Below are 14,703 nucleotides of genomic sequence, written 5' to 3'. Positions count from 1 at the left end.
CAGCGTTCGGTTTGAACTACACCTTGGCCCTTATGTCTGCACTTCTACTTACTCTGATTCTCTTTCCTCCTCCCAGAAACGTCTTTGTAAGCAAACAAAGCTATATCAGAACAGCACAGCCAAAGACTGGTGAAAACCAAACGCTGACTTCAAGAAGGGGTAGAAAGCAGGACTTTAACTCGGTGGTGCCTTGAACTTACAGCAAATACATATAAGACAGTGACAGTGGTGCTCAGGGCCCTTATTTTGAGCTGGGACTCCTCCACTGGTCAAACAGAAGAAAAGAATCAGGCATTTTCCCAAATTGCTTATAATAAACTGAAGAGCTGGAGCACCAGATTCTCAACAGACACAAGCTGACATGGCTCTTTTAACTCCAAAAGGGCTACAGGAATTGCATCAGCTACTGATTTATGCCATTATATCCATCTTTTATATAACTGCTAAACATCTATGAGATGTTAAGTGGTTCTCCTTCCCCCTCCTTTTTTTCCTTCTCCTTTCTCCTACTGCTGCAATAGAGAGTTTCCCTGAATAACGCCACCGATTTAAAAAACAAAGAAAGAAAACCCCAAGATTTAAATTTAGGATCTGCTGTGAATGCCAATAAGCCTGAATGAATTAACTTGGGGCGTGAAAAACCCACTTTGTCTTTCAACACCAGCCTCTACAGCAAACTGTCCTACATGTTTACCATTTCCAGAAACACTGCAGTATTTATGCCCACCTCCAGTGCAGACTCCTTGTGCTATTAAAAAGGCCGGCTACTAGTGAAATCGGCTAGTTTGGCCATCGATGTCACTGACAGCCCAAGTCCTAATGCACTGGGCATCAATTAGGAAAGAAGAAAAAAAATATATATGTAATGACCAACAAAAACGCAGCCTGGACCGTTTTGATGATGCTCTGAATGCTTCTGCTAGTAAACAGGTCTCCTGCTGCGGCTGTATGGTAGGCTCTGAAATCAGTGTGAATCCTTCTGCTCATTTCAGCCACCTCGGAGACAAAAGCGCACGCATCTTGCAACCGTGCGAGGGCCTGCCGCTAAACCTGGATCTATTTACCCTACTGATGCAGTCAAAATAGGACAGCTAGACGTTGATGATCCTTCTTCTTCAAGCATTGGTCTCCATAGATCAGTCCCGGGTTTGTACAACAGCAAATAAGACCAGAATCTGATTTTTTTCTGTCCCTTGTCTTTACAAGAGAATTGCACTGGGTGCACACAACATAAATCAGAGCATTCAGTCATAAGAAAAATGCGTCATACTACTTTCGGCCCGTGACAGCGATTCAGCAGTAACCTTCATCCTTATTTAAACGTAGGCATCTTTTTAAACTCGCTAACATTGGACTCTTGGAGGGAAACTATTCTGCACCGCACCCCACCCCACCCCCTCCAAAAAGGAGGATGCTCCATTCATCACGTAACAATTTTGTGCATCCCCTGCATTTCCTGGACACGGTTTAAAACGTAACTGTGCAGCCCAGCGGCTCCTGCACAAATGTCACACTTCAAAGCTCCATTTCAGAGCTCACTTTTCTGCCTCGGAGGCTGAGGAAGGAGGACTAGGATGGGTGTGTCCGTGGGGCTGCGAGAAGGAGCCGCTGCCAATAATGAAAAAACTCCGCGTCAAAAAACCGAAATGGCTGTAACGGCCCGTTAGATGCGAATGTGTTGCCTTACGTAACGAAAAGTTAGTATCCTTGGATCTGCAGTACCTGCCCTAAATCGGCTCCCACGATAAGGACACCGAGGGAGGGGTTTATGTAACGGCTCCTTCCCTGCTCCCCCGGGATCGCATCGAGGAGCGCACCCAAAGGCGCGCCTTGCGAGAAGCTTCTTGGGGAAGAAAAAGAGAAATCCTGCTCCATCCCCAGCGCCAACCCGCCGGGCTGGGGGGGTCCGGCCGATCCCCCACCACCACCCCATCCACCCTCCGAGCCGCCCTTTGCCGGGCTGGCGCAGGACGGGGGGGCTCCATCCCTCTCCCCCCCCCCCCCCCCGGGGGCACAAACCCTGCAGGCAGGGGAGCCCCCCCCCCACCACGGCCGAAGGCACCGCTGTCCCCGAGGCTCCCCCCGGGGCCGGCTGGGCTCGGCGGGGCGATGCTGATGAAATCCTCCCCCCACCCCGGTGTCCCCCCCCCCTGCTCCAAGCCGGGCGCCCGCTCAGCATCTCCGCGGTTCTCCCGAACCTCGCTCAAACTGCCGCTCAAACCCCCCCCCCACCCCTCCAACCACCACCACCACCACCTCCCCCGTCCATCCGTTGCCCCCCCCCGGGCGTCCAGCCGCGCTGCAGCACAGGAAGCGCTGCATTAGCCCCTGATCTTATTATCCTGCCCCAAACCCCTGCCATCGCCCTGCGAGCACACAAAGGGCTTAATCCCCGCGCACCCCTCCCCCTTCCCCGCTTTTATTCCCGGGCACTCAACTCACCGTGATCCGTGGAATATTTTTCTTCCCCTGATAAGACATCTTGGGAAATCACTCCCCGATTTATTTATTTAATGAATGGTTTTTTTTTTTTTAGGGGTGGGGGGGAGAAGCGGGGCGGCTGCTGTATGGCTATTGTCTCCCGTGCAGCAACTGCTCCCCGACCTCCCCTCCACCGGAAAAAAAAAAAAAAAAAAAAAAAAAAAAAAAAAAAAAAGGCGCAACAATAAAATAGAATAAAAATAAATCCCCCGAGCCCAAATCAATGCGATCACAAGGAAGAGGAGCGGAGGGTCCGCCGGGGAGGGCGCGGCACGGCTGGGGCTGGGGAAGGGGGGGGGGGAAAGCGAGCCCTGTTCTCCGCAATAGCAGGAAGGGGAGAAGCAGCCACCCCTGCGCGTCTCCCTTTCTTCCCTCTGCCCGGAGCCCAGCCCAGCCCAGCCCAGCCCAGTCCCGCACAGCCCAGCCCAGTCCGCACCGCCCAGCCCAGCCCAGCCCCGGCCGCGCAGGGAGCGGGGGGGGGGGCGAGCGCCGCCAGCAACAACAGCGGAGGAGCGGGGAAGGAGCGGCGCATGCGCCCCCCTGGCCGCCCCCTTCCCGCGGTGGCGGGAAGGAGGGGTGGGGTGGGGGGGAAAATGAGCCGCGCAGCTCGGGGCGCCTATTGGCCGAGAGCCTGGCGGGGATGCAAATGAGAGGCGGCCGCCGTGCAAATGGGGAGAGGGGAAGGCGCTGCTATGCAAAGTGGCGCAATGGAGGCGGGAGGGAAGGCGCGGGGGCGCGCGCTCCTGGCGCCGGCGGGAAAGCCGGGGGGGGGGGGGGAAGAACCGGGGGCCCCCCCCCCCCCGCCGCCGCCCGTTCCCCCGTTCGCCCGCCCCGCGGCGGGGCCAAGCTGCTGCCGAGGGACCGGTTAGCGGAGCTGCCGCGCCTAGCTCGGGGGGGGGGGAGGGGAAACGGGCGGCCGCCCCCGCCCCGCAGCGGGCCCAGCACCTGCGGTGCGGTAGCCGCGGATGGGGGATGCTGCGAAACGACGCCCACCCACCGGCCCCCTCCCCGGGGGGGGGGGGTGCGGACACCCTCCTTCTACCCCCGGCGGGGCTGCGAGCCCAGCGGGAGGAGAGGGGGGCTGTCCGGGGAGCCGGTGGGGCTGGCAAACGCGCTGCCGTCCATCTTCTTTGTCCCACCCCGCCCTTCTTGGCGCTACCGGAGCAGAAAGCTGTTGGGAAGCATTAGCAAATTGTGGGGAAAAAAAGGAAGGTTTGAAGCTACTCCCGGCCCTTTGATTTCCCAGCATGTCTGCCGTGCTTTCTAAATACCTTCTCCCGCAGAAAATACAGCCCAGATTCCAGTCCCCCCCCTCCCGTGGTCACTAACCTGAAGCTTTAGTGCCAGGGAAATGTGGGATCAGAGCTACACACACAGGCATGGTGGTCCTCTCCAGTCACTCTGGCCTTTCCTTACTATTCCAGTGTTGCCAACTCCCACGTTCAATGTTTCAGTCACACTTGGAGTCTTAAATTTCTCACTCCCTGAACTCCATAAGCTGGTACTTCAAGGAAAGAAATGCATTAAATGGCATAAATATTCCCTCGTTATTTACGGTGCGCTTGCCCCAGTGCCATGGAGATGGGATCCATGGCCAGAGTGTGGGATAACCATTCAAAATGCATCTGTTTACACCAGTTCCTCTTACATCAATTGCTTTGGGGGAAGGTACAAGACACCTTTTGGAGAACTCATAAGTAGCACAAATCCACTTCTGCTTGGAGGTTATAACAGACGATTAATGACTGACAAAGACTTACCTTCTTCCCTGATCATGAGTGAATTTCACATTACACAAAGCAAACTGCAAGCTTCTCCTATCACAAAACCTTTACGTACCCAAGTAGTTCCCTGACACACACTGTACGCAGCCCATAAGAAATTAAAACCTTCAGTATCTCACTGCAGTAAATTATAAAGGCAACATCTGTTCAAACAGATGACTACCAGGACCTTTTATGTACGTTAGTTCACAGGAAGCTATAAAGAAAAGAGTAAAAGAGCTTTTCCTATGTATAGGTAGGGCATCAGGCAACATTTAAGTAGCTAATGTGCCAATCAGTTAATATGCAATTAGTAGCAAATGAAAAAGTGGCTCATTGTGACAGTAGCAAAATGATTAATTTGTTAGCCTGTAGGGTTTTATTTCGATTTAATGATTAGAATAGACAATACTAAATGAGTTATCCTGCCCCTCCTGATCTGTGCTGAAAGAAGTTTTAAAACCTCAGCATATTTTTGCTCAGAACATGGAAGAAAGCATTTACATCAGATTTCTAAATTTAGACAGTGCAACTGTTCCTTCTTTCCCTTTAATGCTAGCTTTCCTCCTCAATTTTCTATCTGAATGGTTTCTTGCCTCTGCGTGCCAGGTAAAAGAGTGTCTTCAGCTATCAAAGAGGAAGCAAACGCTGCCTAAGGGTTTGAGAGATAGCATCGAGGCGCTTGGGCAGCTGACCTGAGATGTGGTAAGACCAGCTACCATTTCAAGATCCTGCCCTGGCAGCAGCGACATGATTAGAGAGGAACCGCCACCAAGATGGGCGCAGGAAACCGTACATCTCCAGCGCTGACTCGCCTCCCCGACCTTGGGCAGGTCATTTCTCCACATTATGCTAAAAGTTGTGGAACAGCAGTACTGGTAGAAGAAATAGAAGCACCTTTAAGGGGATGATGTCATCAGCACGCTGATGTTTCTAAAGCTATTCTCATCTGCTCAAAGGCAGCTATTTAAAATACTTTTTTTAAAAGGCAATCCTTACTGCACATGGGCCTAATTCAGAACGGCAGTTCTTGAACTTTGAATACATTCCATAACTTGAATCCAGTAGTGACTAGGTTCAGAAAGTAATAACGTATCTTCAGGTGACACTTAGCTTTTCCTTCCCATCACCATGTTGCAAGAACCTAAGTAGTACAGAATAAAATAAATGAAGAGATTAAAGGGCTGAAAAACACGGTTGTTCAATATTCAACATCTACACAGCACCAAATTTTAAAAACTTCCGTATGATTTAGCATGTACCCAAAGGACCAGAACTGAGCTCCCAGGGGTATCTTCTAGCTCCATTATACCAATTGCCAATATGGCCCAATTTTCTTTCCTTCTAGCGATGAGCTAAAAGGTTGTCAAAATAAATAATTTAAAAATTATTAATGTAGTTGCAAACTGGCTTATTTAGCCTTGCTAAACAAAAGCAAGGAACGTGAGGGGAGGCGAGGAGGGAAGGAGAAGAGCTATTGAGGCTAAAGGACAATGTTGGGATGAGAAAAGTGGGGAACAGAGTCAGAAAATACCACGATGTACACCTGCATTATATTTTTTTTTTTACAAAAGCTGGTTCATTCCTCTGGTAAAGCTATAGTTTGTGTCTAAATTCCCCCTGTAAGTTAAATGAAGATAGATAACTACTTTTGAAATGTCAGGGGCAGGAGTCAGGTCCTAGATTAAAAGAGGAGAGTTGAACCCGCTTCTTAAATCCTTGCAGGTTTGTATCCAGTCCAGCTGTCATACAGCGGTGCTGTTACCTGCCAAGGTATTGCGGGAAGTGGTGGGATTTCTAGATAATGTTTATGCACTTTGCCTTCCATAGGTCTGTTAATGCACACGGCAGGCTGAGCAGGCTAAAATTAGAAGGTGCTACACAGAACGAGCACTGCCAAATCCTCCTTGCCAAACATTAACGAAGAAAATGTGATGAAGGACGGCTGGCCAGCCCAACCCAGCTCCCTGACTGCAGCCACTACGACAGGACCAGCGAGGCTGATGCAGCCAAGTCACATCAGCAGTAGAAGAAGAGCAAAAGAACGTAAATGTCTTCTATTACGCTACATCAGCATTTCTGAGGGCCCTGACAACGTTCTCCAAGTGGCAGAACAGGGGAAGAAATGCAGAAAACAGAGCATTATGCCCACATTTGCACTGCCAGCCTCTACCCCGGCCACATACAGAGCTGTGCTCTGCACTGGCTGAGCGTCTCTGGCTCGTCCTTGGGCTTAGGGTAGTTGGGGGGTATATCGGCCAGTGGATGCACAAGATTGCCGTCAGCCATTTCTGCACAGATAATCAGCTGGTGTAGGACATCTTCTGCAGGCTCTCTGCAGCAGGAACGCATTTCGTGTTAAAGGAACGCCTATGTCTAAATTTGTCTTCTGGAAAGGTCTAGAGGGAAAATGGCACAAGAATATGAGAATCTCTGTACAGTGATAATCTATGCTAAAATAAATCATCACAGGCATCAGTGGAAATCAATTTACATCAGCTCTGAATCTTAACTTTACAGATTCTGTGGACTACCACAATGCACTTCGCAAGGAATTTTATTCCCACTGTGGAGTTACTGTATGGTTGGGAAAAAACTATTAAAAGAGTCTCTTTCTCTGTGGAATTTTAGTGTAGTTGCAACAAACCCCACAGAATTTCTGCAACACCCGATTGCTTTTACTCCTACTGAATTCTTAAAGGTTTACCCACAAGGACATTTTGCTAAGAAATTATAAAACCTGCAAGTGGAAATACACATTTTAAAATGTAATCAAAAGAGGGATCAGAGATGGATTTAAAGCATTCCTGCAAGTATCTGGAATTGTAGCACTACAGCATCAACAAGCTGTAGATTTCCCTTTAGGCTTGTTAGATGCTAATAAACCCCACTCCCTATTGGGGAATCACCCCCCGCCAAAGTCAGCGAGGCTCCTGTCATCGCGATCAGAGGCAGCAGGACTGGACGAAAAGAGCTTTCATGAGTTCACCCATCAGGCCCTAATTTTCTGTCATGATTCTGCCCGTGCCAATTGCTGCATCAGCTCCGAGTCTCAATGACTTGAAAGGAGTTTCCCATGGATCCAGCAACCCCCTGCATCTTGTGAAGTGCTGAGAGGATTAAATACAGGCTGATATATGGCAGAAGAAGTACATCTGTCCTTCCCAAAAGACGATGAAAGAACTGTCCATTATTGATCACTATAAATTAAATTACAGAGGGGAATTATACTTGCCAATGTGCATCTTTCGTTTGTTTCATTATCTTAGAGGAGAAAATTAAAGTTAAGTGTCATGACGTGGAAATAACCATAGAGGTCAAATGTGCTACTATGAGGTAAAAATCATACAACTTCTCAGAGGAACAGCCTAATATTTTTTGAATACAGACCATCTTAGATTATGAGGGGGAGATTCACTTTCTAACCGCACAAACCGGTCGATAAAAATGTACGTTTGATCTGCAAATTAAAATTAACCTTCCAATTGATTTTGTTTCCTTTAAAATCCCAGGAAACCTTGAGAAGGTTCAGAAATAACCTTCTAAGAAGACTGTTACTATTATAGTGTGTTTCTTAGAGGAAATGTCCTGAGCATTTCAGGTGCACTACAGACTTAATTGTCCTTAAACAAGCCCGAGCCGCTGCTCCACAGTTAATTTACTATCGCGTCATGTTATCGGGAAAGAGACAGCCCTCTTCGGGGTTCTAGTCAGGGATCGCTCTGTCATGGGTAGTACAATACAGAGCAAAAATGTGCTTTCCTCTCTAAACAGCTTACTGCCTACACTCACGCTGTGACCTTCACTATAGTTAAATACAGCATTTCTGGAACAAAGGCATGGGACATTTGGGCATCCTTGTCGTTGCTCCTCCCTTTCACCCAGTGGAGAGAGTTTAGCACCTCGAGGCCCAAGGGAACCATGAGTAGGGTCTAAGAAATGGCTATTTTCACAGTGATTTGCACTATTTCTTAACATTATAATCCATTCTCCTTCCCCAAAAACCTACGGGGCAAAGCATCAGGCTTTCAGCAATTGCTGTCATTGCTTGTGTCAGCCAGGTTTGCCTACCTCTGATGTACAGGACAATCATTACCCCAGACAACGAGAAAATGAAATTCTGACCTTTCTCCTCTCACCCTGAGATTCATTCCAGATCTCTGGGAGGTGACCAAGGAACAGGACATTACGCTTCTGTGTGAATCTTACAGTAAAGAGGTTTGAGTTTTGGTACATTTCCTGCAGCGCTGCTCCCAGATGCTGTCCCTTTATTAGGGTAAGAGAGTTCATGCAGAACGCACACATCAACTTCACACAAGCTTTGCTGCCTACATCATTTCCCAACTCTATAACACCACCACAGAAGATAGACTCCGATTTAATGTGCCATAAGACAAGCAATACAGGGAGTTAGACATGGTCTTGCAGGCAAAAGATTTCCAGCAGACTTAAACAACTGCTCAGCACCTACTAAAAACAGACGGCTCATGTCATATGATGGCCACAGCACTGGCGTAAGGGTGGCATGCAAAGCTGCCAGTCTCATTGTGCCAGATACTGCATCTATTCCCCCGAGACAAAGCCTGCGTTGCAAGGTGCTGCTGAAAGACCAGACCTCTGAATCGGCTCAGCTCTAAACTGAGTGGGGAGATCTGGCCCCAGGTGTTCAAGTTCTCCCTCCAGTCTTTAGCCCAAATGACAAGCTGGCACTGCATCAAAGCCCCTTGCTCATTTCTGCATGGGAGAGTGTGGTATTGGTAAATTCCTGACACAACACTAACAGACCACTCCACAAGACACCCATTGGATGTATGGCACGTTCCAGCTATGCAGATTGATGGCTTTGAGAGGGATCTAAGAAGTTAAGAGGAATTTGCCATTTGTGCTCATAATTGTTAGTTTCTCTACAGGGTTTTTTTCAGTAGTCAGACAAACCATTATGATCCATTGGAAGAACATGCAAGTCATCCTCCTGTATCATTATTTTTCAAGCAATGATTGTCAAAATAAGGCTAGAAAAATTGCAGGCATTGTAACAAATTAAACTCAGAACTGCAATTCCAGCTGTCTGGAACAACTTCTTTGTTTTACACAACAGTTCCATTAATGTTCCAGAGTCTATGATTATTTGAGCTCTCAATAATGTCCTGTTAATTATTTCTTTCCAGGAACGAACCACCATGATCCTGAGAGCTTTGAGGTTTTAGCAAAAAGTCCAGTCACGTCAAAAGCTTCATGACACTGCATTTTGCAAGTGATTCCTCTCCTGTCAATTCTAAAATAAAAATGTTTTCCTAGTCTCTGTTTATTCATTATTGTTACTTATCGTATTACAATAGGACATAGCTTTGTCGGTTTAGACTGGTAGTTTACACCCAGTGCTCTGCACTTCCTAAAGGTCCATGAACTGTTTCTAAGGGATGTAAAAAAGGTACGAAAAGGTGACTGTTTGCTGCACAGGGGAACCACCTGAATCACTGGAGTAAGGACAAGATGGCAATGGGAACTTTCGCTAGCAACTGCAGACGAGATCTGGGACCCCAGGGCTTGTAGCTGTGTTGAAATGTCTTAGCACCTACTCAGGCTCTCTGTGCAAACTAGATGAAAGCAAGCCCCAGGCTTGCTGATCCCTCTTGCAGTCAAACCTTGCTTTCCCCTATAGATGTTCCCTAAAAGACTGTCTCTGTCCCAAAGAATCTCAACAGATGAGCAAAACAGAAGGAAACCCAATTATACACATGGGAAACCTGGGAAATGCACACAGAGAAATGACCCAGGTCAAGCAAGCAATGGCCAAGGTTTTTCAAAGTCCAGATGAAGGCATGTGTCTCAAGACTGGTCATCTAAGGAACAGAGGACTAATGCCCTGGGAAGCCATTTTATCAGTCCCCCTGCTCTGAGACAAGGTAGCTTGCAGCTCCTGCACTGACTACTACAAAGCAGTGCTATGAGTAAGTTCCACAGGTCCCTGCCCTGATGCTATCTGAATACCCAATCCCACTGTAGGAAGTGGGCTTGCAGGTGCACAGCAATTCATGAAAGCCAAGCCAAGCGTTTATTGTCTCATTCAAGAAATGCCGGGTTTGAACATGACATTCTTGTTAGACTGCAGCGATGGCCCAGCTGGGGTCAGGGCCTCAAAGCACTAAGCAATGCTCAGGCATTGAACAAGTAGCTCCAGGACCAGGCATTAACAGTCTAAACAGTGAAGATGACAAAGTTTAAGATGGGAAATAGAAGCACAGTTAATTCTCCAAGGCCTGACGGCTGGGAAGTAACAGAGCTTGCCTCAGATCTGCTGAGTTGCAGACCTGTTGAATAGGTCACACTGCCTCCAGAGGCCTAACTGTAAAGAGCTGCTTAAACCAAGACAGAGAGCCTTGCTGGTGCCTCTAGAGAGGATCTTAACCCTGAATTATGAGGCAGCATGGCCCAGAGGCAATAAAGCGAGGCCATGATAGATGCCTACAGAATACCCTAGACAGGATAGACACAAAGAGATTTGATTACCCTTATCTTTGCCTGCAGAACAATATATTGCAATTTAATGTGGAATAATTACATTCCTTTTTTTATCCTCTGGACAGTTAAGAACTGAGAAAAATAAAAAATAGCTTGTCCATCTTGCTTTGTTAATTATTTCGGTGGAGATTAATACAAGATCTTTCTATACAGTGACAGAAAGGATGACTGTTTTTGGATCCAGTCACTGGCTAAAATACTTCCACCTATCTCCATTGCCTCCAGTTGTTAGGCGCCCATTCCCATCAGCTCACAATATGGTCCTTTGGTTGCTGAAAGAGAGCGTGGACCATCCTCTATGTTGGTTGTTACATGTATTGATAAAAATTGCAACTACTGTCAGCCTCAAGCTAAAGAAAAAGAAGCAGTAAGATTTCTACCCTATTGTGAAATAATTCATGCAAGTTATAAATTCAAGATCCTATAAATTAGCATACTGTTCCTTTCCACTATAATTTAGATTCCTATCACATAGAAATAGTGTATAGTCTATCCAGGGAGAACCTATTTCAGATGTGTTATTAAATGCTTAAGTCAAAGGTTTGAAAATAATGGGCCAAATTCAGTTGCAAAACTTCAGAAGCCTTTTAACTCCTACCTGAAGTGATTTTAATGCACTGTTTCCTTTAACGCCACTTCCTGCAACATTATTTTTCTTTACCTTTTTTTTTTTTAATATGTTGAGCTTTGATTATCATCATAAACACATTTCTATTAACTACACTGAAGTAAAGCCAGTTTTACCTGCTGAGGATCTAACCATTGATTCAAGCTACAGTTGCAGTCAGCTGGAAAACCATCAAAGCTAAAACACTCCTGCAATAAAGTGCCAATCCATAGCGAGACATTTATAATAAAAGACTGCACTTACCCGAATGCTCACAACCCCTCACAACACAATCCATTGGCATCAGTGTTATGTAAAGCTAATGAGAAACAACTCCAATGTTGCACTATCCCATTATTTCATGGCCTCAGTTAACATTTAGATGACAATCTTTAAAAATAGAACCAAAAACCACACTTTTAAAAAATGTGATTAATATTCTGTGTGGACTGCTGATTTTTCACCACATTGTACTTAAATTTTTTTATTATGTTAATCACAAAATAATTGAGCTTTTCAGAATTAATGTATCACCTGTTTATACTTATGTCCTGCAGGACATTGCCACATCAAATTGTCGGAAATGAGTCCTGAAAGTGTCCTGAATTGCAAAACCTTTGACTCCCCAAGATGAAAAGGTGTATGCCCTTTATTCTTGAGATGCACCTTGGTTAGTCCAACAAGACTAATTAATCATGGAAAGTTGCTCAATTAGTAGGCACTTCAATATGGTCAAACCAAACCATAGGCATTTGTAGTGGCAAACTTTTGTTTGGGCTTGGCAAATCAGGTTTGAAGTGGTGTGGAGCAAATCCCACTCCTAATTAAAGGTCGGTGCGTAGCACTTCTGAATATCAAGGCCTACCTTTGTGATCTCACTGTAAACAGCAGTTGTTCATGCATGTAAATATGGCTGGATGAAGCCCTTAGGTTACTGTAGTAGGAAGAAGCAGAGCAGGGTCTGATTTGAGGAGGATGAGTCCCCAGTAATACTCCTAGTAATATTTCCCGTTTCTGAAAGCAGGAGAAAGTGGCGAACAAGCCCATATTATAAATTCCAGGCAGACTTCTGCCCTGTATATGCAGTCCATGCCGCTATTAAAAATCAGGAGGCACATCCTAGAAACAGTTCCCAGAAGAAAGCACTGCTCTGTAAACCCACTGGTGGACTACTCACAGAAACTCTTTCCCAGTATGCTAGGAGTTTATCGGTTTGCTGGTCGGTGCTTCATTCATTTCCACTCTTCCAGCCTATGCATAGGAGCCAGCATTGTCAGAGGAATACACAGAGTATTTCGTGGCTCAGATCTGAATAAAGCTTGCTTAAATCTATTTATCGAGGAAAGCAAACGTGCACGGTCAGCTAGACCTATGGGTTGAATGGGTTTTGCCTCAGGAAGAGGATAGGCTTTATTACACCATGACACATACAGAGAGCAAGAAAATAGCTTCAGGAGTCTTAAAAGACTGGGAGGAGTTCGGTGGTTTCTAAGAGAACGCCACATTCCTGTGAAAGTCCCAGATCTTCCTGAGGCAAAAATTCCCACTGTAGCCAGAGGCCTTGATCAAAATTGGTATTGAAATACAGCTCCCAGGGGTCACTCTGGAGTCTGTCCTCCCCTGGGAGGAGGGGGTAGGAGTTTCCCCTGGAAGAAGCCTGCAGGGATTTAATCCCTGTAGGTGGAGGCTCATTGATGCTCTTTTGCTAACAATTGCATTTCTGTTCCCGTGAGCTGCGTTCACTAGCTGGGTGGGGCATTTTGCTACCGTTGTGCTGGGGGAAATCGCCCAAGAAACAAAAAAGTCAGTCTCTATCACCAAATAGGAAGGCAGGACAGGGAAAGGGAGGATGTTTGTGGGTGCGGGGGCTCCTTTCTTCTTCTGCCCTCTTCCCTGCGCACATACACACACACCTGCAGAGAGCACACGGATAACGTTAGATGTCTGTCTGGCAAGAATGCTCTAGGAGAGATGCTGCTGCTTAGAGGAAGACATTGACTGCCACATACACGCAACTGACATAAAAGCAAGAAACTGCAGGGTGGAAAGGATACATCCCTTCTGCAGCCTATCGCATGTTCGAGTTGCATCTCTCACACGCACACACACATACATATATATATGTACCCACCTTGTCATTTAGGTTCTGCAGCGCCTCCTTCCCAGTGGCACTCCTGATCTCCACCTTTCTCCCGAAATCAACAGATGGTTCCCCTCCCTTCCCGCTCTGCCTGGAATAGACGGATTGAGCATCCGGACCCAGGTGGGCAACGTCCTTCTGCTTTGCCACGACTTTGTTAGATCCGCGGCCCACCGAGAGGGAGTCGAAGTCGATGGTCTTGTTCTCCAGGGAGCCTTCGACCGGGCAGAACATGCCACAGAATTTCTGCCGGGGCTTGGGACTGCCCGAGCCCAGGTTTTTGAAGAAGGCTGGCACTTCTTCTTCCTCGCCCTGCCGGCCAGACTGCTTCCTCTCAGCCATGGCTTGTGTGGTCTCTCTGCTAAGGGAAAATAATAACAGCAGTAACCAGGAGGATCCTTCACACACACACGCACACACGCGAAAGGAGGAGAGGGGGAAGAAAAAAAAAAAAAAAAAAAAGAGAGATCGCTCTGGGTCCTAGAGATACGGCAACATCAATTGCAAAGGGCTGTGCCTGGCAGATCCCCTGCCCCCATCGGTACAATATAGCCTGTGGCTCGCTCTGTTTTCTTTGATGCAGTGCAAAGTTGAGGGAAGATTGGGGCAGATCCTGCTGCAATCAAGGGAGGAGGTTTCAAGTTCCCAGCATCCAGATGGGGAGGGAGGGAAAAGGAGAGAGAAAAAAAAAAAAAAAAAAAAAATCCTCACTCTGCAGCAGAAACTGAGGACTGATCCGGAAGTGATGCGACCGGTGAATTGGCAAATGGACTCGATCAGGTTGGAGCAACAGCCCCCATCACACACACCCTTTCCCCCCCTCCCCTTCCCCAGCGTGCTGCTATTGCTACAAGTTGCACAGAGGCTGATGGGGACTGAGCACCCCCCTCACCTCCGGCTGCTCTGGAGGCGTGTTCCCAAGGCAGGGGAGAAAGGATCTCTTCCTTCCTCCCACCACCCTTTCCCCTTCCTCCCCTAGCCCCGCAATGGTGGAGTCAGGGAGTGCTCCGGGAATCCTATTGTTCCTCACTTTTCTCAAAGCAGCGGAGCCGGAGGGCGGGGAGCAGATGGGATCGCGGTTGGGTTAGTGGGGCTAGTGGGAGGCAAAATGCTGACTCATCTTTCTGGGTTTTGGGGGATCGCTGGTGCCGTGACTCGGGTTAGACCCTCTTCAGGGGGGAAAAGGGTCG

At 47.5% G+C, this 14,703-nt stretch overlaps 1 protein-coding gene across 2 annotated transcripts in view; it reads right to left on the bottom strand.

The window, feature by feature from the left end:
• Positions 1 to 13,894, bottom strand: part of DPYSL2 (dihydropyrimidinase like 2) — a 55,171-nt gene extending 41,277 nt beyond the window's left edge. Inside the window, exon 1 of one of the 2 annotated variants that reach the window (XM_030036101.2) lies at positions 13,505 to 13,894. In XM_030036101.2, coding sequence (XP_029891961.1) covers positions 13,505 to 13,855 — 351 coding nt within the window. In that variant the 5' untranslated portion in view covers positions 13,856 to 13,894. Of the gene's footprint in view, positions 1 to 2,442; positions 2,880 to 13,504 lie in introns of those variants that run through there. The other variant, XM_030036103.2, reaches the window with a different exon arrangement.
• Between the last annotated feature and the right edge of the window lie 809 nt (positions 13,895 to 14,703).

This window comes from Aquila chrysaetos, chromosome 13, assembly GCF_900496995.4.
Source record: "Aquila chrysaetos chrysaetos chromosome 13, bAquChr1.4, whole genome shotgun sequence".
Classification (NCBI taxonomy): domain Eukaryota; kingdom Metazoa; phylum Chordata; class Aves; order Accipitriformes; family Accipitridae; genus Aquila; species Aquila chrysaetos.
The sequence above is the reverse complement of the archived record's forward strand: the minus strand, read 5'-3'. Positions and strand labels throughout refer to the sequence as shown.